The sequence below is a fragment of the Camellia sinensis genome, chromosome 14 (assembly GCF_055761805.1).
Source record: "Camellia sinensis isolate YWXY chromosome 14, ASM5576180v1, whole genome shotgun sequence".
Taxonomy (NCBI): Eukaryota; Viridiplantae; Streptophyta; class Magnoliopsida; order Ericales; family Theaceae; genus Camellia; species Camellia sinensis.
The window spans coordinates 27,789,533-27,811,038 of NC_138974.1; the positions used below are offsets into that span (position 1 = coordinate 27,789,533).

Genomic DNA, 21,506 nt, shown 5'->3' on the forward strand with positions numbered 1-21,506 from the left:
AACGGGGACTGACTCGATACAACAAGATAGACCCTTAAGCAAAAGACTGACTCAAGACAAAGAGACAGACTCAAAACAAAAGACTGACTCGATATCCAAGCTAGGATTTACAAAAACTCGGTTTCACCGATGCTCAAAAATGCGTGCCAGACGCTTCATCCAAAATGTACCAAATGTTGCCCGCAGGCGGTTCACTTCACATACTCGCAGTATCTGAGCCCTCGAAATCCAACAACTGAGTGGTGACGGGCTTGCCCGAGGTGGGTGGTAGGATAACCTTGTTATCAATCAAATCCTGCACTTCATGACGAAGGCGGGAACATCCATCGGTACTGTGACCGGACTGTTGATGGTACGCGCAGTACAAGGTAGCATCATGAGTGGCGGGGAGATTCTTCGAGAGTGGCCGGGGCTCCAAAGGCTTAAGATGCCCATTCTTCGCCAATATTAGCAATGCCCTAGACAAAGGCATGTGGAGGTCATGAAAAACCCTGCGCCCTCGGGGCAGGTACTTTGCAGTTTGAGGATTCTTGCCAGATGCGCTGGCGAAAGGATCGGCTGGCGCTGCCTTGGCTTTTTGAACCTTCCCCGATGCAGGGGTGGGAGCTACTGGAATTGTCTGGGCATGACGGGGCCCATCCCGGTTTTCTGTCTGGCTTGAACTGCCTTTGGTTGGAGCGGGGAAAGCGTCATCTACAGCTTTGGTCACTATTGCAGATGTTTGTTGCTTGCTCATTCCTCTGGCCTTCAGAGCCTCGACTGCCCACAGCAGTTGCTCAATGGGGTCGGCGTCTATCTTTGCCTTGTCCTTTCCTTTGGCCTCAGCCTGATCGAGGGTCTGGGTTGGTGCTGACATGTCGTGGCTATAGCCGGAAGCCACCTCTGGCTGGCTGAGCTCTATCACAATCCGCCCCAGTAACGGGGGCTCCTGTGGTACAAAATTCCCGGCATACGGCGCCGCTGGCGGTGAAGCCGACATTCCATAGGCGAGGTCTGCCACAGACCTTTGGAGATCGCCTATCATTCCCATCAATTCGAAGGTGGTGGGCTCACGAGCCTGGTATAACTGGGGAGCCCAGACCGGGTGCACAACAGGCATCCTGGGTGGGTGTGACATACTAATGCTGGCCTCATTCTGCGGAGTGGTCCCCTGCTCCGATACAGCCGTCATAACCACAATTTCTTCTGAACTTGGCGCCGCCATAAATCCTGCCTCAGCAAGGGGGGACACTGGCTATTCTGTTTCAACTCTGCAACTCTCTAAACTGAAAGGAAAACAGACAGCATTTCAGCCCAAACTGATCGAACACGGGTGTAGCCAAACAACTGTACCCTACTGCTGATCACTGTTCCCAGAAGTCACTGTTCCTGAAAGCTGAACCGATACCCGCGGATAACTGATTCTCACAACTGATACTGATACCGGTATTTCCAGGTTTGATACTCAAACTTGCGAACTGACATGTGCGTTCCTGTAGAGCAACACTCTAAAAGCACATAGCAAGTAAAGAGAACAAAACACCCCTATGTTGGGGCAGGGTTTCCCTGTCCTATTTTGTCAGGAGCTAGGGTTTCACTATGCACACAGCGGTTTCAAACAACTTAGCATCGGGTAAGCAACCTGTCCTAGCTTGGAATGGTCACTATGGATCCGAATATGCACTAGGTCGAATGGTCAAAAGGGGTGCCCCGGTAAAACCGGGGTTTGTGTTCCCATACTGTCAGAGCCCATAGCCGGTCAGCCTTATGGACATGCCTTGACAAGACAAGCCTCCGGCAAACCGTTCAGGAATGGCAGATGGCAAACACTGTGTTCCTAGGCGCACCAATGCACATGCAATGCAAAGAAACACATAAATGAAGTCAAAATGGGATATCACGAGTTCAAGTCAAGCTCTCTAAAATCCTCAGCAGAGTCGCCAGAAACTGTAGACGCGCCCGCGGGCCTCCTGCTACAGTTCGGACTCGATTTGTGTCACGGTTCTTAATCTGAACCAAAGAGTCCAAATCTGGCAAATCGTTTTGAGAAATAGATTTTTGAAAAAGTAGTGCCAAACATGGACTGCTTTGCCAGATACAGAGTCGCCACCTAAATATTTTAAAATGGGAGAATTTAGGAAACCCTGACTCGGTGCCGAAGGCCACATGTCCGTCATCACCGGAGTTGTCTCGGCTCGGGAGCTTGGGTACGATCGGGGAAGGTCAGCTATGAGCACCCCCTCTCGCTCGGTCCGAAGACCGGCCTCTACTAACCGTGATATCCAGTTTTGAAAACGTTATGTGTTCTTATACCAATTGTTAGCCTAGAATTACTATGTTATGCGCGCAGCAAACAAGTATAGACTAGATTGCCTAATTTGGAAATAAACATTGCATATCCGTTCGGTTTGAAAATGCTTTGGAATTTGCTACTCGCAAGTAGGCTAAAATACGGATTTCAACGAGTCTTTCCAACTCAAACAATCCAACCTTCACCCACAGGCATTCGAAACAGTTTAACACATAAGCATCTAGCCACATGTTAAGCATGCTGTCATGGCAATATTCACACTCATGTGATATGCTAAAGCGGAAATACTTACATAGTACTCCGTGCCAAAACAAAGAACTTGTTAGCAAACATGCATGATCCAAGTCCATGTGAAGTGCCTAATGCATCGCATACAAAATGTTGCTAGAATAGGTTCGGCTATCCTAAACATGTCATGTGAAAATGCACAATTATCACGTATTCAGTTTGGGAGTTGAAGTATTGATGCAATTAGCGTGATGTACCGAGCCTAATGCATGCAATACAAATGCATGGATGCATGCATGCATAGCATGAGGTATGCTAAATTAAACGTGCCCTAATACTAACCATTAAAGCGGGTAAGTAAAAGGGAAGAAAGAAGTGAGGTTGGAAGACATACACACACTCACGCACACTTATTACAGATTTGCCCTCACTCGGAGGGACCGAATAAATATTACAAATTAATTAACTACACAAGCTAATTAATATTACAAATTAACTGATTTAATTAACAAATTAAATAAATTAATTAAAGCAGGAAAACGCCTCGGGAAGCGCGCCACCATGCATAGGCTGCCTCTGTTTTCCTTCCTTTCCTCCTCTGGAGGCTGTCAAAACCTCAGAATTACATCCCTGGACACTGGGGAGTACCACCGGCTGAATGAAACTTCCACCGGCAGTGTAGTATGGCCATCGACACAAAATAGGGTCTGTAGGCAGAGAAAATGGTGCCGGTCGGCACATTACACTGCCGGTCGGCAGAGTATTCCTGCAGAACCTGCAACTCACAGCAACAGAGGGCAAAACAAAGCATGGCAACACAATTCAAGGCATGTATGCACCAACCATGTCCCTTATCATTGTGATGACTCAAAGGGACATGTGCCTCGGTCCTCGGACCACCAATCACGCATTTCCATGCATGATGGCCCAAGGAACCAAGTATGCAATTTTGGTTTCAAATGTATGCAAACCAATCAAACAAAACTCCCAATCCCTATCACCCATTCAAGGAACAAGGAATGCATGCAAGATGCAATGCAACCTAGGCATACAAGCTAGGAATGCAACATGGCATGGTAATGAACTCATGCAATCATGCAAACATGCATGTGGCAATGCAAATGGATGGCAAGATGGTCTTATACATGAATTAGGCAACTCTAATAAGGCCTAAAACAGTGGCCAAAATGACCGAAACAAGAAGCCAAAACACATGCACACATACACATGATGGAAGGCCTACACTTGGGCATAAATCAAGCAACATTCAAGCACACTTGAAAGGGACAAACATGGACAATTAGCATGCGACATGAGCCCTAAAATCATATTATAAAATGATGCCAAATCAAGTTATAAATCAAGTGAAGCATGCAACAAATGGCCTAAGTGTTCAAAGCAAATCAACGAGGCAATGAACTACACTTAACAAGACCAAACAAGGCATGCAAAGAGGGACCAAGATCAGAGGTCTAGCATGTTAAAACAAAGCTAAAGGACTACTTAGATGGCATCTAAATGGCCCAAATACAAAGGCATACACCATGGCTAAAACATGGAGCATTGCAATACATGCTTTCAAAGCATTAAAGAGGCATGCAAGGCAATCAAATAAGCATGGAAATGGGACTGAAATGGCATGTAGAATGATCCCAAATCACCAAAACAATGCAAGGATGGCATGCTACACATGCACATGCTCAAGGCCAACAAGCCTAAATACAAAGGAGCTATATCAAGCATGCAAAGATCAACCCAAACGACTATGGACAGAGCTAAAACATGGCAAGATATGCACAAAATCTTCACAAGACTAAGCCTAAAACATGCTTCAACAAAGGCTAACAACCTAGAACATGTTAAGGCACAAATAAGGCATTACATGGCAACTATGCTAAGCATGCATGAAGTTCCAAAACCAACTTGAAATCATGTTATATTATGGATATATAAGCATGAAAAACAAACCAAACATGCTCAACACACACTCAAACATAGGCTTCCTTAGGAGGCCAAAATATGCCCTTTTCAAGGACAACAAGGAGAGGGGGTGGCCCTCTCCTTCTTGGGACTTCAAAGCATCATCTTCACCACTGAAATCCCTCAAGATTTCAGTGGTGAAGAGACCTCAACACCAAAATCCCGGAGCTAGCACAAAATAGCTCAAAATGAGGCCTTTTGAGGCCTAAGGGTGGTCAACAACCCTCAAACAACAAAACACTCTTAATAAACAATAAAGAGGGCCTAAAAATAGAACTTTTTTATGTTATACAATAATCACAAAAATATCTCTAAGACTAGTAGAAAATTGATGCAAGAATGGGGAAAAAAAGGACTAGAATCTTACCCTTGATGCCTTCTTCAACAAAGATGCTCCAATGGCCTCCTTTGGCTCCAAACTAGTCAAGAAACTCAAGAACAAGCCCTTAGAACCTCAGCTCCAAGAGGAAGGTGAAACACTAGGTGTTTGTGTGCAATAGTGAGACACAAAACACCTAGTGTGCAAAATGAGAGGAAAAGAGATAGAAGGTATATATCTAACCCTAACCCTAGAAAAAAACCAGAGCTCTCCTCTGTCTTCTCTCCTCAAAAATGTCTAAAAGCCTCTCTTTGCCTTAGAGAGAGCTTTTTCTCTATATGCCTCTTGTAAAGCTTACAAGACAAGCTTTGCAAGAGGGAGATCCCTCCATACACGTGTATGGAGGGGAGCAAAAGCAATACAGCTGTCTAAAAATATCTGCAAAAGCAGATGAACAGCAATCGGCCGGCAAGATGCAAGTGTTTGGTGCAAAACCAGACACTAAACGGTCGAGTTCGGAGATCCTGAGGCAAGGCACGCGAGCTGAGGCCTCCGGGAACTCCAAACGAACACAAACAAGGATAATCACCGAGTGTTCAAACGGTGACGTCCAAGTCTTGAGGACGGTCAAAAATGGGGTGTCTACAACAAACAGCAGAAAACAAAACAAACAAAACATATTGAAATCATGGAAGGCCGGCCGGGCCTCGGTGATGCACGACCAAGCGTCAATAACGCCGGCAGGCCTTCGACAGCGGTGAAGGGCAGATCTGTCATACCCCAAACTTGCCCCTAAAATTCTGGGCATGACCTACCCAGAAACAGACACTAATCCTGTTGTATAAAAATATCCGGGGCCTGAACGGAAGCGTTAATAATAAAATAACATGCAGACACATCCATTGAGCGACTACCAAACTGCCAGGACCACGTCTCGAAATTAAACATATAGTGAACATGCATCCGAGATTAAGTTACATACACAAAAGAATACAAGTCCAGCCCAGAGGTTGGGCATACGACAAAACGTTAGATACAATCAACTTTGACCAACAAAACATTAGTACAAAATGACAAAATCTAGCAAAACTGCATTAGTATGCAAAGGGCTTCTCCAAGTGCCTGGTCGTCCTTAGGTTGACAAAACATAGATAATATTGACGCTAGGACTGACCTCCACGTTGGTTACCTACAGAATCAGACAAAAGTTACAGAGTGAGACAAGCTCAGTGAATAACGGCACGTAAACAGTTTAATGTTCAATTTAAATCATAATATAGAACAGTGCATACACAAAAGTGGATTCCAAGTAGTTAGTCTGATGCTGTTTTATTTTCCAGAACGGCCTTGGGCCTAGTTATAACAGAACGGCTTACTGGCCCAGAAATACAGAATGGCCTTTCGGCCCAGAAGTATACAGAACAGCCTTTCAGCCCAGAAATATACAGAACAGCCTTTCGGCCTAGAAATATACTGAACAACCTTTCGGCCCAGAAATATACTGAACAGCCTTTTGGCCCAGAAATATCAAAAATGTACATAATTTTGTCAACCTTACATTGCCACCAAGTTCCAATCAATACATATGTTAATGTTGTGTTTAGCAGAAAACAGAATGGTCATAACAGATATTAATGGTAAGTAAATGTACATTCCGTATACTATTACTCACAGTGTTGTGATGACGTGCTACTTCCTCCCGGAGTGTGTCCTTTTGAAGCCAAGAGATGACGACCCAAAAAACCAAAGGCGACGAAGCCACGAACCAATCGGACTTAAAGGAAGCTTTTGACGAGATCTACACTTTTTCTCAAAGGACCACGGTGAAACAAACATTCTAGGTGAGTAGATCTAGAGATCTTAGTGCCAAAGCTTGAGTTTGGAGAGAGAGAGAAGAACTCACGGTTTGAGAGAGAGGAAAGAGGAGAAAAATGAAATGAAAATATGTTTTGAGCCTATTTATAGTAGTAGAGATGTAGCCCTAAGGCCAATAAAATAATGGGCCCAAAACCCCTCAAAAGTAAGGCCCAAACCAGCCCAAAAATCTGAAAAAAAAAACACACAGGGGTCGACCCTTCGGGCAGAGGTGTCGACCCTCTAAGAAGAAAAACAATCTGTGCACCAAGCATGGTGTCGACCCCTAGACAGGACAGGGTCGACCCTAATTTCCAGCAACCAACACACACAGATTCTGCAATAAACAAGGGTCGACCCTTCCCAGAATGGTGTCGACCCTTGTGGGCAGCAACAAGAGGGAAGTGTCGACACCACCAAGGCTGGTGTCGACCCTAGTTTCCAGCGGCACTCCCAGGAACATTACAACATGCAAGGGTCGACCCTTAAGAAGGCTAGTGTCGACCCCAAGGAAAAATTTCTAAGTTTTCGAGGAACTTTTAAGCCGAACAAATGTGAACAACCAAACCCAACAAGATTAAATCGGATTACACTCCTCCAAAACCAACATTCACAACTCCAAAGACTCCTAAAATGAAAATAAGAGAATTACATACACTCTCCAAAGGATTTAAAGGATGCGGGTGTTAGAAACTCCCCACCTTAGGAAATTTCACTTACTTAACCATAATTTTTCATGGGATTTCACAGTAAACATTTTCAAAGCACAAAACAAGGGCTGAAAATATATCAGAAAACATGGACGAGGGTCGGGTTATTACACTCTCCCCCCCTTAAATAAGTTTGGTCCTCCAAACTTGTTTTACCTTAGGATTGAAACAGGTGTGGGTATTGGTGTTGCATTTCCTCCTCTCTTTCCCACGTTGCATCGGTTCCGTAATGTCCTTGCCACTCAACTTTTACCATTGGAATCTCACGGTTTCGTAATTGTTTTACTTGTCGGTCCGAAATGCGGATTGGTTTTTCTTCGTAAATTAACTTGTCATCCAACTCAATTTGGTGGTAATCAATGACATGCGACGGATCCAGAAGGTATCCGCGAAGCATAGAGACATGAAACACATTATGTACTTGACTCATATGTGGCGGAAGGGCAACTCGGTAAGCTACCGGACCCACTCTTTCCAGAATCTGAAAGGGACCAACATACCGGGGTGTCAACTTACCCCTCTTTCCAAATCTTGGGTGGCGCTTTATCGGAGTGACTCTCACAAAGACATGACTATCCACTTTGAACTCCAAATCTCTTCGTCGGTTATCCGCATAACTCTTCTGCCTACTTTGAGCAGTCTTCAGTCTTTCCTGAATGATTTTAACCTTTTCAGTTGTCAACTGAACGATTTCAGGCCCTAGTAAAGATTTATCTCCAACCTCGGCCCAACACACGGGAGAACGACACGGTCTTCCATACAGAGCTTCATAGGGTGCCATTCCAATACTCGAATGGTAACTATTATTGTATACGAATTCTATCAACGGTAAATGAGTTTCCCAACTTTGTTGAAAATCTAGTACACATATTCGGAGCAGATCTTCGAGAGTTTGTATCGTTCTCTCAGATTGACCATCAGTCTGAGGGTGGAAAGCTGTGCTAAACTTTAGTTCTGTACCCATTGCTTCTTGTAAACCCTACCAAAATCTGGAAACAAACTTAGGATCCCTATCTGACACAATTGAGACCGGAACACCATGAAGCCTCACAATTTCATTCACATAGATTACCGCCAATTTATCTGCATTATACTGAGTCTTTACTGGTAGGAAGTGAGCGGACTTAGTTAATCGGTCCACAATGACCCATATTGAATTCATACCCCGATGAGTCCGTGGTAACCCCACAACAAAATCCATGGTCAAATGTTCCCATTTCCATTCCGGGATGGGGAGGGGTTGCAATAAACCGGCAGGTCTTTGATGCTCTGCTTTTACTTGCTGGCATTGCAAACACTTAGAAACAAACTCCGCGATCTCCTTCTTCATACTTGGCCACCAAAAATTTTGCTTCAAATCTCAGTACATTTTGGTACTTCCTGGATGCCTTGAGAACCTTGAGGTATGTGCGTCTTCCATCAGTTTTTGCTTAAGGTTTAACACATTGGGGACACATATTCGGTTTTGAAATTTGAGCACCGAATCTACCAAACTGAATCCCGACTTTGGTTTTGTTCCTAACTCATCACATATCTTCCTTAGAGCTTCATCCTCTATCTGATGCAATTTAATTTCCTTAAGTAAGGTTGGTTGGGCCATCACTGCTGCCATTAAAGCTTCCTGACCATGTATCACCAAGTCGACCCCCATCTTATTCAGCTCACTTATCAACTCCTTTTTCTCTGTCAATAGACTTGTCAAATTTCCCACATTTTTTCGACTAAGTGCGTCTGCCACCATGTTGGCTTTACCAGGATGATAGTGGATCTGTAAATCATTATCCTTAATAAGTTCCAACCACCGCCGCTGGCGCATATTCAACTCTTTTTGGGTGAAAAGGTATTTGAGACTTTTATGGTCGGTGTAAATGTCACATGTAGTGCCATACAGGTAATGCCACCAAATCTTTAAAGCAAAAATCACTGTGGCTAGTTCAAGATCATGCGTGGGGTAGCTTTTCTCATGAGGTTTAAGCTGTCGAGAGGTATAAGCGATAACCCTTCCGTTTTGCATAACACAACCAAGTCCCTTATGTGAAGCATCACTATAAATCACAAATCCCCCAGTACCAGATGGTAGTGCAAGGACCGGAGCTGTAGTTAACTTCATTTTTAATTCTTGGAAAGCAGATTCCCGCGGTTCCGACCATTCAAATGCAACTCCCTTTTTAGTCAACTGTGTGAGCGGTACAGCAATTTTGGAAAAGTCTTGAACAAACCTTCCGTAATATCCGGCTAACCCCATAAAACTGCTCACCTCAGTCACATTGGTAGGAGTTGGCCAGTTCATGATCGCTTCAATCTTATTTGGGTCAACAGAAATTCCTTCCTTAGTTATAACATGCCCCAGAAATGCCACTTCACGTAGCCAGAATTCACACTTTTTTAGCTTTGCATACAACTTCTTTTTTCGGAGGGTTTGAAGGATTAAACGAAGATGGTTTTCATGAGCCTCTGCATTCTTTGAATAAATAAGGATATCGTCAATAAAGACCACTACGAACTCATCTAGATGAGGTTTGAAGACACGGTTCATCAGATCCATAAATGCTGCTAGTGCGTTAGTAACTCCGAAGGGCATAACCAGAAACTCATAATGACCGTATCGGGTTCGGAAAGTTGTCTTCTCAACATCATCAGCTTTAACTTTCAATTGGTGGTATCCGGACCGTAAGTCAATCTTGGAAAAGACCTGTGCCCCTTGTAATTGATCAAATAAATCATCGATCCGCGGTAATGGATACTTATTCTTGATTGTTACTTTGTTAAGCTCCCGGTAGTCTATACATAATCGGAGTGTTCCGTCTTTCTTTTTCACAAACAGAACTGGTGCACCCCACGGAGAAACACTCGGACGGATAAACCCCTTATCCAATAGGTCTTGCAACTGAGTCTTCAATTCCCTCATTTCCGCTGGTGCCATTCGATACGGGGTTTTAGAAATGGGTTGGATTCCTGGTAGCACTTCAATCGTGAACTCAATTTCACGGTCTCCTAATTCTCCTGGCAATTCTTCCGGAAAGACGTCCGGAAATTCACAGACAACTGGAATCGCATCAATATTCTCATTTATTCTTGACCCCTTCAAAACACTGCATAAGTATCCCTGGCACCCTTTCTGAATTAATTTACAAGCCCTTGCTGCAGAAATCACATACGGTGGTGGAGTTATTCCCTGTCCCTGAAAAATAGATTCTGATTGTCCCGGAGGGTGGAAACTGATTTGCTTCGTCAGACAGTCTATAGTGGCACCATATTCACTCAACCAATCCATTCCCAGAATAATATCAAAAGAAGTCATATCAAGTGGTAATAGATTAGCATATACACGGACATCCCTAATTAGAAGTTCACAAGCAGACTATACAGAGGTACAGAGCATGGAATTTCCCATAGGTAAAGATACGCACAGCACATAAGTCAACTCTTCTTCAGGTTTATCTAAGTTTTTCGCAAATAATTTTGACACAAAGGAACAGGTAGAGCCAGAATCATATAAGACATAAGTAGAATGACCATGAACCATAAATGTACCTGATACCACTGTCGCTGCATTCTGTACATCTCCCAGAACCAACGCAAATACCTTGCCTTGCCTCGTAGTGTCCTTGTTGTTCGCAGGTTTGGCAGTTGGCTTGGCATTAGGAGCCGGTGCAGACCCTGCTGAGCTTGTAGCAGCCTTATTACCATTTTGTTGATTCTTTTGCGGACAATCTTTTATCAAATGACCCATCTTGCCACATCGGAAACATGCTCCAGATAATCGGTGACAAATCCCACGATGCCTCCATCCACATTCTGGACACACAGGAGCTGAATTTTGAAGAGAAGTAGTAGTGCTGGAGGTCCCTAAATTTTGCTTCTTGTTTGGTGGAGTAGTAGACCCCTTGAACCATTGGTTACTCTGCCTCTTTCCTTTCCATTCAAGAACCCGAGTTTGGGCAGCAATATTTCCTTCTGCTATAACAGCCCTTTCTAACACATCAACGTAGGTAGGCAATTTCAACACATTAACTCGGTCCAGAATAGTACCCCGCAATCCTCCTTCGAATTTCCGCGCCTTCTTATATTCTGTATCTACCATGTGAGGTGCAAACCGGGCTAGTTCTGTGAATTGAGCTTCATATTCGGCAACAGTTTTGTTTCCTTGTCTCAGTGTTTCAAATTCAGTCACCTTCTTGTCTCGCATACTCTGGGGAAAATATTTATCATAAAACAACACCAAGAACCTGTCCCATGTCAACCCCTAATGCATTGTTCTTGTAAGCATCCACTACCTCCGTGCTTCATCTTCAAGAGTGAAAGCAGCTAGTTGCACCTTTTGATCTTCAGTACAAGGGAAAACTTCGAACAGTTTCTCTATCCCTAACACCCATGCCTCAGCCTTCATTGGTTCAATTCCTCTTTTAAATGATGGTGGTTTCATTTTTTTAAACTCCTTTGTAAGTGTAATGGTGCGGTCCTCAGTGTGAAAATCTTGCACTACAGATGGGGGTACTGGTGGTGGTGGCGGCTGTGGCTGTTGTTGCCGTTGTTGTTGTCGTAGAGTTTCCGCCATTTCCATAATCATTCTTTCCATCCTGTCCAACCGTGCTGAGGTAGCATCTTCATGATCTTCGGTTCTTGTTCTCACCATAGTCTATAAAACAACCAAGTACAACATACACAAAAGAATACAATAGACATTGGTCATCATCATTAGCATTAACAGAAAACATTTAACGTTGCTATCAATCTTCCTTTACTACATGATGCCTACATCTTTCTAGACATCCTGAGGCTCAATGGATCCGTGTGTGAGATAGCAACTCGTGCTTTGATACCACTTGTCATAACCCAAACTTGCCCCTAAAATTCCAGGCATGACCTACCCAGAAACAGACACTAATCCTGTTGTATAAAAATATCTGGGGCCTGAACGGAAGCGTTAATAATAAAATAACATGCAGACACATCCATTGAGCGACTACCAAACTGCCAAGACCACGTCTCGAAATTAAACATATAGTGAACATGCATCCGAGATTAAGTTACATACACAAAAGAATACAAGTCCAGCCCAGAGGTTGGGCATACGACAAAACGTTAGATACAATCAACTTTGACCAACAAAACATTAGTACAAAATGACAAAATCTAGCAAAACTGCATTAGTATGCAAAGGGCTTCTCCAAGTGCCTGGTCGTCCTTAGGTTGACAAAACATAGATAATATTGACGCTAGGACTGACGTCCACGTTGGTTACCTACAGAATCAAACAAAAGTTACAGAGTGAGACAAGCTCAGTGAATAACGGCATGTAAACAGTTTAATGTTCAATTTAAATCATAATATAGAACAGTGCATACACAAAAGTGGATTCCAAGTAGTTAGTCTGATGCTGTTTTATTTTCCAGAATGGCCTTGGGCCTAGTATAACAGAACGGCTTACTGGCCCAGAAATACAGAATGGCCTTTCGGCCCAGAAGTATACAGAACAACCTTTCAGCCCAGAAATATACAGAATAGCCTTTCGGCCTAGAAATATACTGAACAGTCTTTCGGCCCAGAAATCTACTGAACAGCCTTTCGGCCCAGAAATATCAGAAATGTACATAATTTTGTCAACCTTACATTGCCACCAAGTTCCAATCAATACATATGTTAATGTTGTGTTTAGCAGAAAACAGAATGGTCATAACAGATATTAACGGTAAGTAAATGTACATTCCGTATACTATTACTCACAGTGTTGTGATGACGTGCTACTTCCTCCCGGAGTGTTTCCTTTTGAAGCCAAGAGATGACGACCCAAAAACCAAAGGCGACGAAGCCGCGAACCAATCGGACTTAAAGGAAGCTTTTGACGAGATCTACACTTTTTCTCAAAGGACCACGGTGAAACAAACACTCTAGGTGAGTAGATCTAGAGATCTTAGTGCCAAAGCTTGAGTTTGGAGAGAGAGAGAAGAACTCACGGTTTGAGAGAGAGGAAAGAGGAGAACAATGAAATGAAAATATGTTTTGAGCCTATTTATAGTAGTAGAGATGTAGCCCTAAGGCCAATAAAATAATGGGCCCAAAACCCCTCAAAAGTAAGGCCCAAACCAGCCCAAAAATCTGAAAAAAAAAACACGCAGGGGTCGACCCTTCGGGCAGAGGTGTCGACCCTCTAAGAAGAAAAACAATCTGTGCACCAAGCATGGTGTCGACCCCTAGACAGGACAGGGTCGACCCTAATTTCCAGCAACCAACACACACAGATTCTGCAATAAACAAGGGTCGACCCTTCCCAGAATGGTGTCGACCCTTGTGGGCAGCAACAAGAGGGAAGTGTCGACACCACCAAGGCTGGTGTCGACCCTAGTTTCCAGCGGCACTCCCAGGAACATTACAACATGCAAGGGTCGACCCTTAAGAAGGCTAGTGTCGACCCCAAGGCAAAATTTCTAAGTTTCCGAGGAACTTTTAAGCCGAACAAATGTGAACAACCAAACCCAACAAGATTAAATCGGATTACACTCCTCCAAAACCAACATTCACAACTCCAAAGACTCCCAAAATGAAAATAAGAGAATTACATACACTCTCCAAAGGATTTAAAGGATGCGGGTGTTAGAAACTCCCCACCTTAGGAAATTTCACTTACTTAACCATAATTTTTCATGGGATTTCACAGTAAACATTTTAAAAGCACAAAACAAGGGCTGAAAATATATCAGAAAACATAGACGAGGGTCGGGTTATTACAAGATCGGTAAAACGCCACACCTGTGGCTCTTAAAACACACAAAACACTCATTTTTGATCTCACTCTAGGTCGAAAAACCCTCATTCTTCTCTCTAAACCACCTTCTCTCTACATTTCCTCTCTTTGTTGAGTTTTCACAACAACCTCACAAATATTTCCTAAAACAACTTGTTCTCCTCTTAATTTTGAACCAGTTGAAAATTGTTTTGTTTAAAGTTTGGGTTTTCTCTTTGTGTTCTATCATTTTCTCACATTTTTTCCCAATCTTGTCTTATTCTCTCTTGATTTTTCACCCTCTCTTCATTTTCTCTCTCTTAGGGTTTGAAACTCTAGGATTTCACATACTTTTACTCATTCCCTTTACTTTTCTTCACCTTTTTTCATGGCTAGTGACGAGGTTTCCATTCTAGAGCCTGCTATAGGTATTTGCGCTGCCCTTGACGCAGATATAGAGGCAGAGGAAGCCGCTGCATTACTTCTTCTTGCCGAGAGGCCTTTCGATGTAGCCACATACCGACCACGTACACACATGCCACCTCTTGGCGGCATCCTAAGATTCGAGGGTTTCATTCCCGGGCTAGACAAGGATACTTTACTACGAGAGCCCATGGAGCATATCTCTGCTGATGCTTCCACGGTACACAACTCCTTATCTATTTTGCTTTGCATTTTACTTTACACGTACGTTGAAATGTTAAACTTGATGCACAAATCACTTACCTATGCTGCACATACACTGATAAAACTCTTAATTGATAGGTGATCGCCAGGAGGGTAGGCGGCTATGGCTCTATCTTCGGCCCCCGGCGTTAGTACGAGCGGCTTCCCACGGAGGTCCGCACGTTGGTAGATGTCGCTGACTTTGGGCCCTTTTGCTCCAAACTCATAGAGATGAGGGCTGAGTCTTTGCTTTACGGGGCCCTGGTAAAGAGATGATGGGACACCACCAGCTCATTTCAATTCTCTTCTACCGGGGAGATAACACTGACCCTATATGATTTCTCGATGTTGACCGGTCTACGGGTTGAGGTTGGTGGCTCGGCCCCTTTCGAGCCAAATATGACTCAGTGGAGAGATACATAGCTCCATCTTCTCGGGCGATTCCGGACATTAGTTTTATAACCATTTCTCCGATACACAGCCGGTTACTGCAAATGAGGTAGCTTAGTACACTCGCGGCTTTCTAGCATATCTCCTCGGTACTACCCTGTTTGCAAATAGGGAGAATACCGTGGGATTATACTCCCTCGGGGCACTGGTACATCTTCCTTGGGTAGCAAATTACGACTAGGGCGGTGCAGGTTTAGCCACCTTATACTGCTATATGAGCTTCGTTTCCCGCCGCAAGGCAGATTCACTTAGTGGCTACTGGAGGGTTTGGGAGGCACATCCTACACTCATCTTCCTGATGCACTTTATATTCTGTTCACTGTTGCATTTCTTAGTCATTTGATCTATTTTCTCATGCCATCTATCCATCTTTGATTTATAGCTTTAGGTCTATACCTACTTTACTTCATTGGCCCCAATTCCAGTGAGGTCGATCAAGTTGTCCGTACCATGCTCTCGGTATTACAACTCACGATTGGAGTGACGTCGCCTTATGGATCGCAACTTTCCATATTTTCGCCGTTTCTTCGACACTATCATAGCGAATCAGGTATTGCACCATTTCCCACATTATATGATCTTTCTTATACTATTGTACTGTTGCACTGTACCACATCGCCATTCTCACATTGCACTGATTTTCTGACACTGCACTGATTTTCTCACCACACTGCCATTCTGACACTGCATTGATTTTCTGACACTACACAAATTTTCTCACCACATTACCATTCTGACATTGCACTGATTTTCTCAGGTCGACTAGCACCCTTGGGCAGGCATTCCCCACGTGTCGAGGGCGACCTATACCACTGTCTGGCATGCTTCCACGCTGAGGATCCTATTTAAGGGACCTTTTAGCCGACCATACTACCTGGGGGAGAGATTCATCTACCAAACTCAGGGCGTTGCTAACCCTGATGTTCCACATCCTGCTCCTGCTGGTATGAGGATAGTAGATGATTTACAAGATGGTCCTGACCTAGACCTTTTGATGATAGGTGAGAATGGCAATTGTCACCACGAGCCTGGCGACTTTATGACTTTCTTACGCACTCGGGTGATGGCCCCTCTTACCCCGGGCATTGCTCGAGCTGTACCAGAGGTTACTGCTGCTCCTCCTACTGGGGCTGGCGATGTGCCCGTTAGAGGTGCGCCTGTCGCTGCCCCCATTCCTGGATTGCCTGTGCTCCCTATCGAGATTATGTACATGCGCCCAGATGGAGTGATTGAGCAGATCTCGCTCTAGCCCATTGAGGAGAGGGACTGCAGACTTGTGTTTGCCCTTGGCATTGAGCAAGTACACTTTATTTTTATGCTAGTCCATGTTGCACTTTAGCTTATTCTCAGCCATTACTATTTATTGTTCAATTACCTCTATCTATTTTTCTTAGCTTCCTTTGTTTTGCAAATTCCTCGAGCATATGGTAACGAGCTCCTTCGAACGATCAACCGACTACTTATCATGGTACGGAGGAGGCAGACTGCCTTAGTCACCCATGGGATTGAGGTACATTCTATGTATAACTTACTATCATTACCATGTTGTATACTTCGGGTCACTCTATTTGATATCTGATATCTTTTTCAGCTTGAGCCAGCACCAGCAGTGCCTACAAGACCTTCTGCAGTCAGTAGGCAGAGACGGGGCTCAGTGAGAGGCCGGGGAGGCGTTGATCGGGAGAGAGATCAAGTGAGGCAGCGCTCGCCTTTCGAGGAGTCTTTTGATGGGTCCACAACACCTGAGGATGAGGGAGAGGAGATGGACCTACAATCGAGCAACCCTAGTGATGACAGCAATGCGCCTCCTCCACAGTCGAGAAGGAAAAAAGCAAGGATGGGCTATTGACAGCGATGCTAATTTCATTTTACTTTGCTTTTGTTTTCGTTTTGTTATGTAGTTATAAAACTATCTTCGGATTATCCTTTTATTTTTCAAAAGCTTTCTTTTATTTTCGTCGTATAAAACAATGATCGGAGTTGGGCCCAACAATCATGAAAAGTAAGTTTTTTTGAATGGCTTCTTTGTACACTATGATTTTTGCATTTGTCGGAACAGTAAATGCCTTGCTCTTGGATGGATTCATAAATCGGTTAATAACTTACAACCGATCAAAACACAAAATACAACTCAATAACGAAAAATAAAACGAAAACAACTCGAAAAAGCTGACAAACACTTAGTTCGAGCAAAACAAAACCCAAAAGTACAATTGTTATTCATCCCCACAAAGGCCAAGCTTCACTGTAGCAGACTTGCACTGGGCTAGCACCAAGACCCGGCCGGGCCTCATTGATGCACGGCCGACCATCACTAATGCACGGCCGGCCATTGGTGTGACGTCGGTCAGTGCTGTCCAAGTGTCATGCTCATCTGCTTTTCAAACTCTATAAATAAACCTCCTATGCTGCTTTTTTGGCAAACACATAAGTTCTTGATGTTTTGCTCTCAAAATGAAGATATTATTTGTCAACAGACTTCGAGACTGGATAACTGCCTTGGATGGCTCGGAAAAAGTGAATTTTCGTGGTTTTAGCCTCAATGCCCTTTTCTCTTTGAGCCAAACTTCTCTTTGCGTTCCGTTCCTCCATGTCGCGGCTAGATGTTGAAACCCGATTACGCACGTCTTTAGCTTCGGGGGACAAGAGCTATGCCCAAAAATTGAAGAATTTCAAGCACTAATAGAGTCCCGGCGCAATGAGGAAATCTTGCCTCAACCCCGTTTCGGTCACGCCCAAGCTTTAGGACGGATGTGTGGGCTTACTCTATACGAGGCCCGATCCTTTATTCACAATGGAGAGCTGGTATTCCCAATCTGATTCATCGATTTTCTGAAGCCGGTGACCGAGGAAACCTTCTTTGGTGGGGTTTTCGACAACACGTCCTTTGTTTGTGTATTCTAGCACACTTCCTCTTTACCCCTAGTTTCGGAGGGTCTAGCATTCGGCTAGTTGAAGCGGCACAAGGCCTGAAAGAGGGCAGGAGTTGTATTAGCTTGACATTGGCTGAGACTTTGATTGGTTTAGACACTTTCCATTGGCGGAGACAAATAAATTTGTGGGGAGTCCACTACTTCTTCAAGTAATGTTTTCCACACATCTCATATGTTTTTCTCATATCACTTGGCACTCATGCTCTGCTTTTCCTCTCAAAGCCGTTTTCTCACTTTTCTCTCAACGCACACCTCTCTATTCTTTAATCTCTCTTATTTTTCATTCCTTCCCAGATATGGCTCATGGACAAGTTGAAGGTAGGGGATTCTTGGCCTACATATTCAGCACGGGCTATTTCTTTCGCCAACGGCTAGTTGATTTCCTGAACGAAGGGTGGTGGTGCCATTGGATATGCAATAGGTCTACTGCTGACATTGTTTGGTGTTGCCCCTGGTTTGATTTGCCCGAGATGAGCTACAACATGACTTGGCAGCTGGGTATTCAGCAGATTGGCCTTACACACTGTGTATTCTACTTTCCGTTTCAGTTCAGCCGTTAGTTTGGACATGACCAGATTTGTCCATAGGAAGGGGTAGAGTACCTGGCTTCATTCCCATTCCGAGGTTCACAATTGGCTCGATGTTCCACTGCTTGGAGAACAAGAGAGCTTATGGCTCCTTCCCTTAGTTTCAACTGCGCACTTTCTGGCAAATGCATGGCTTGGCTTATAGATGAGGCACAAGCTAGGCCCACTTTAGCATATGGAGCTTCCACAAGCACAAGCAAGGGACGCAGGAACACTTAACTCATCTATGCCCCAAGTTTATTGCTTTGATCTTACTTTTCAAGTTTTCTTTTTTAATGTAATAAAAAGCAACTTTGATTTGTATCAAGACAGTTGGAGAACTTTGTATTGAAATCAATGAAATTGAAGTTGTGGGCACTGAAAGCTTTCTTTTTGGTCAAAAAATGGTCTAAGTTATAAAAAGATTAATTTGAACAAAATCAACTTTTATTAAAACTTTTCAAAACCATTTTCAATAAGGATCACAACGTGACATACATGGAATCTATCCTCGAGATGTACAACCCTGAATCCAGAAATGGAAAATTGCCCCTTGTCTGAATAGCACTGCTTAAGGATCACAACCAAACTTTCAAATAAGGAACAGACAAAGATGCCTTGATCAAACACATGGACATAGTTGATTTGGAGGTGTTTACGGCCAAATTTTGAGATGAAATTGCCTACGTATCCCCAAGATGGGAATCAGGTCTTATGTAGTTCAGTTCAGGTTCACTCGAGTATTAACGCTCTCCTTTTGCGCTCTAACTTTTGCCAAGGCCGCCCTTTCTGGGTTTTCAACCTTGCGAGCTCAGTTTTTCATCATTTCCAATTTTTTGTGCTCTAATTTTTGCCTAGGTCGCCCTTTCAGGTTTACGGCCTAGAACCTTTCAAGGATAATATTTCTTCAACGTGTCCATGTTGATCGGTTGGAAAAATTCTAGGCCATCCAAGTCCATGAGAATAACAGCTCCACCTAACCAAATAGTTTTGATAATGAACGGACCAGTCTAATTGGGTCTGAACTTGCCCCTACGGTCATGGATGGGAGCTTAGTTGTCTTTCAAAACCAAATCCCCTTCCTTAAGATTCCGAGACTTAACTTTCTTGTTAAAAGCACTAGCAATCCTGCGTTGATATCCTTGAACATGGTACAGTGCTTTCAGCCTTCTCTCATCAAACAGCATTAGTTCTTCGAACCTGCTCTGCTGCCAGTTCGCTTCTGCTATCTGGCATTCAGCCATAACCCGCAGCGACAGAACCTCTATTTCAATAGATAGAACAGCTTCCATCCCATAAACAAGAGAGTACGGAGTTGCCCCAATAGATGTCCGAATTGAAGTTCTGTAGCCCCAGAGGGCAAATGGCAATTTCTCTAGCCAGTCCCTGTAGGTCTCAACCATTTTCTACAAAATGTGCTTGATGTTCTTGTTGGCTGCCTCAACAGCTTCATTGGTTTGTGGCCGATATGAAGATGACTTATGAAAGGTCACGTTGTATTTCTCTAACAAGTCGATCACTTCTTTCTTGAAGTGGGAGCCATTGTCTGAAATAATCTCGTTCGGGACTCCATATCGGCAAATGATGTTGTTTCGGATGAACTTAGCCACATGTGCTGCTTTCAACACTGCATAAGACTGAGCTTCCACCCACTTTGTGAAATAATCAATTGCCACCAGAATATACTCATGCCCATTTGACCCTTTTGATGTAACTGCCTCAATGACGTCGATTCCCCGAACTGAAAAAGGCTATGGTGAAGTCTTGTTGTACAGCTTCGACGGTGGGATATTCATGCAATTTGCATGGATTTGGTATTTGTGGCATTGCCGAACAAAACCAATACAATCCTTCTCCATGGTAGACCAGTAGTAACCTTGCTTGAGAATCTTTCGGGCTAACATTACTCCGTTCATGTGTGCTTCACACTCTCCCAAATGGATGGCCTCCATTAGACGCTTCAATTCTTCTGCATCGACGCACAACTTGTGCATTCCCAGATGACCTCTTTTGTACAACTTACCTCCGCAGATAATAAATTGAGCGGCCATTCGCCATATTGCCCTCTTATCTTTAGCATTCACCCCTGGTGGATAAACCTCTTTTTCCAAGAAGTTCCAGATATCATAATACCAAGGGTTTTGATCTTGCACTTCATCTATTGCGGTGATAGTCTCGTAGGCCGGCATATATCACTATTCAATGATGATCGGACGCATCCGGACTCCAAACGGGATGTCTATCATAGAAGATAGAGTTGATAAAGCGTTAGCGAACCTGTTGTTCTCTCTTAGTAGATGCGTGAAGGTCAGTTTCTCATACCTAGGAATCAGAACATCCAGAGTCTGGTGATAGATCTTCATCTTTTTTTCTTTGACCTTCCAGTCTCCATTTGCTTGAGATACAACTAGGTTCGAGTCCCTAATGACGTCCAACCTTTTTGCTTGTAGTTCTAGGGTGGCTTCCAAACCAGCGATACATGCCTCGTATTCTGCTTCATTGTTAGATACCTTAAAGCGGAGTTTGAAGGCTAAGGGTATATAGTAATTGTCGGGTGCTATCAGCAACACCCCTATTCCATTGCCGTACTGGTTAGACGCTCTGTCAAAGTACATTGTCCAAATTTCTTCCTCGACTTGCAGAATAGCTTCATTTGGGAACAGGTATTCTACCACTTCACCCCCTTCCACTAGGTGATCTGCTAAGAACTCTGCTACCACTCTCCCCTTGACAGACTTGTGAATCATATACTTCAAATCAAATTCGGAAAGGAGAATCAACCAACG

The 21,506-nt window shown here is 43.8% G+C and overlaps 1 protein-coding gene across 1 annotated transcript; it reads right to left on the reverse strand.

The window, feature by feature from the left end:
* Positions 1-7,538: 7,538 nt before the first annotated feature.
* Positions 7,539-12,017, reverse strand: LOC114302482 (uncharacterized). The gene is made up of 5 exons (XM_082904704.1): positions 11,659-12,017; positions 10,792-11,610; positions 10,143-10,719; positions 8,871-10,061; positions 7,539-8,033 (listed from the first exon to the last, which is right to left on the reverse strand). Exons 1-5 carry the CDS (start codon positions 12,015-12,017, stop codon positions 7,539-7,541), a joined length of 3,441 nt encoding a protein of 1,146 aa, XP_082760830.1.
* Between the last annotated feature and the right edge of the window lie 9,489 nt (positions 12,018-21,506).

Coding starts and splice junctions, on each gene's coding strand:
- LOC114302482 (XM_082904704.1), bottom strand. CDS start 12,017: ATGGTGAGAACAAGAACCGAAGATCATGAAGATGCTACCTCAGCACGG. Junction 11,611..11,658: donor CTTGAAGATGAAGCACGGAG/GTAGTGGATGCT, acceptor GACATGGGACAG/GTTCTTGGTGTTGTTTTATG. Junction 8,034..8,870: donor CAAAGTCGGGATTCAGTTTG/GTAGATTCGGTG, acceptor AAAATCATTCAG/GAAAGACTGAAGACTGCTCA.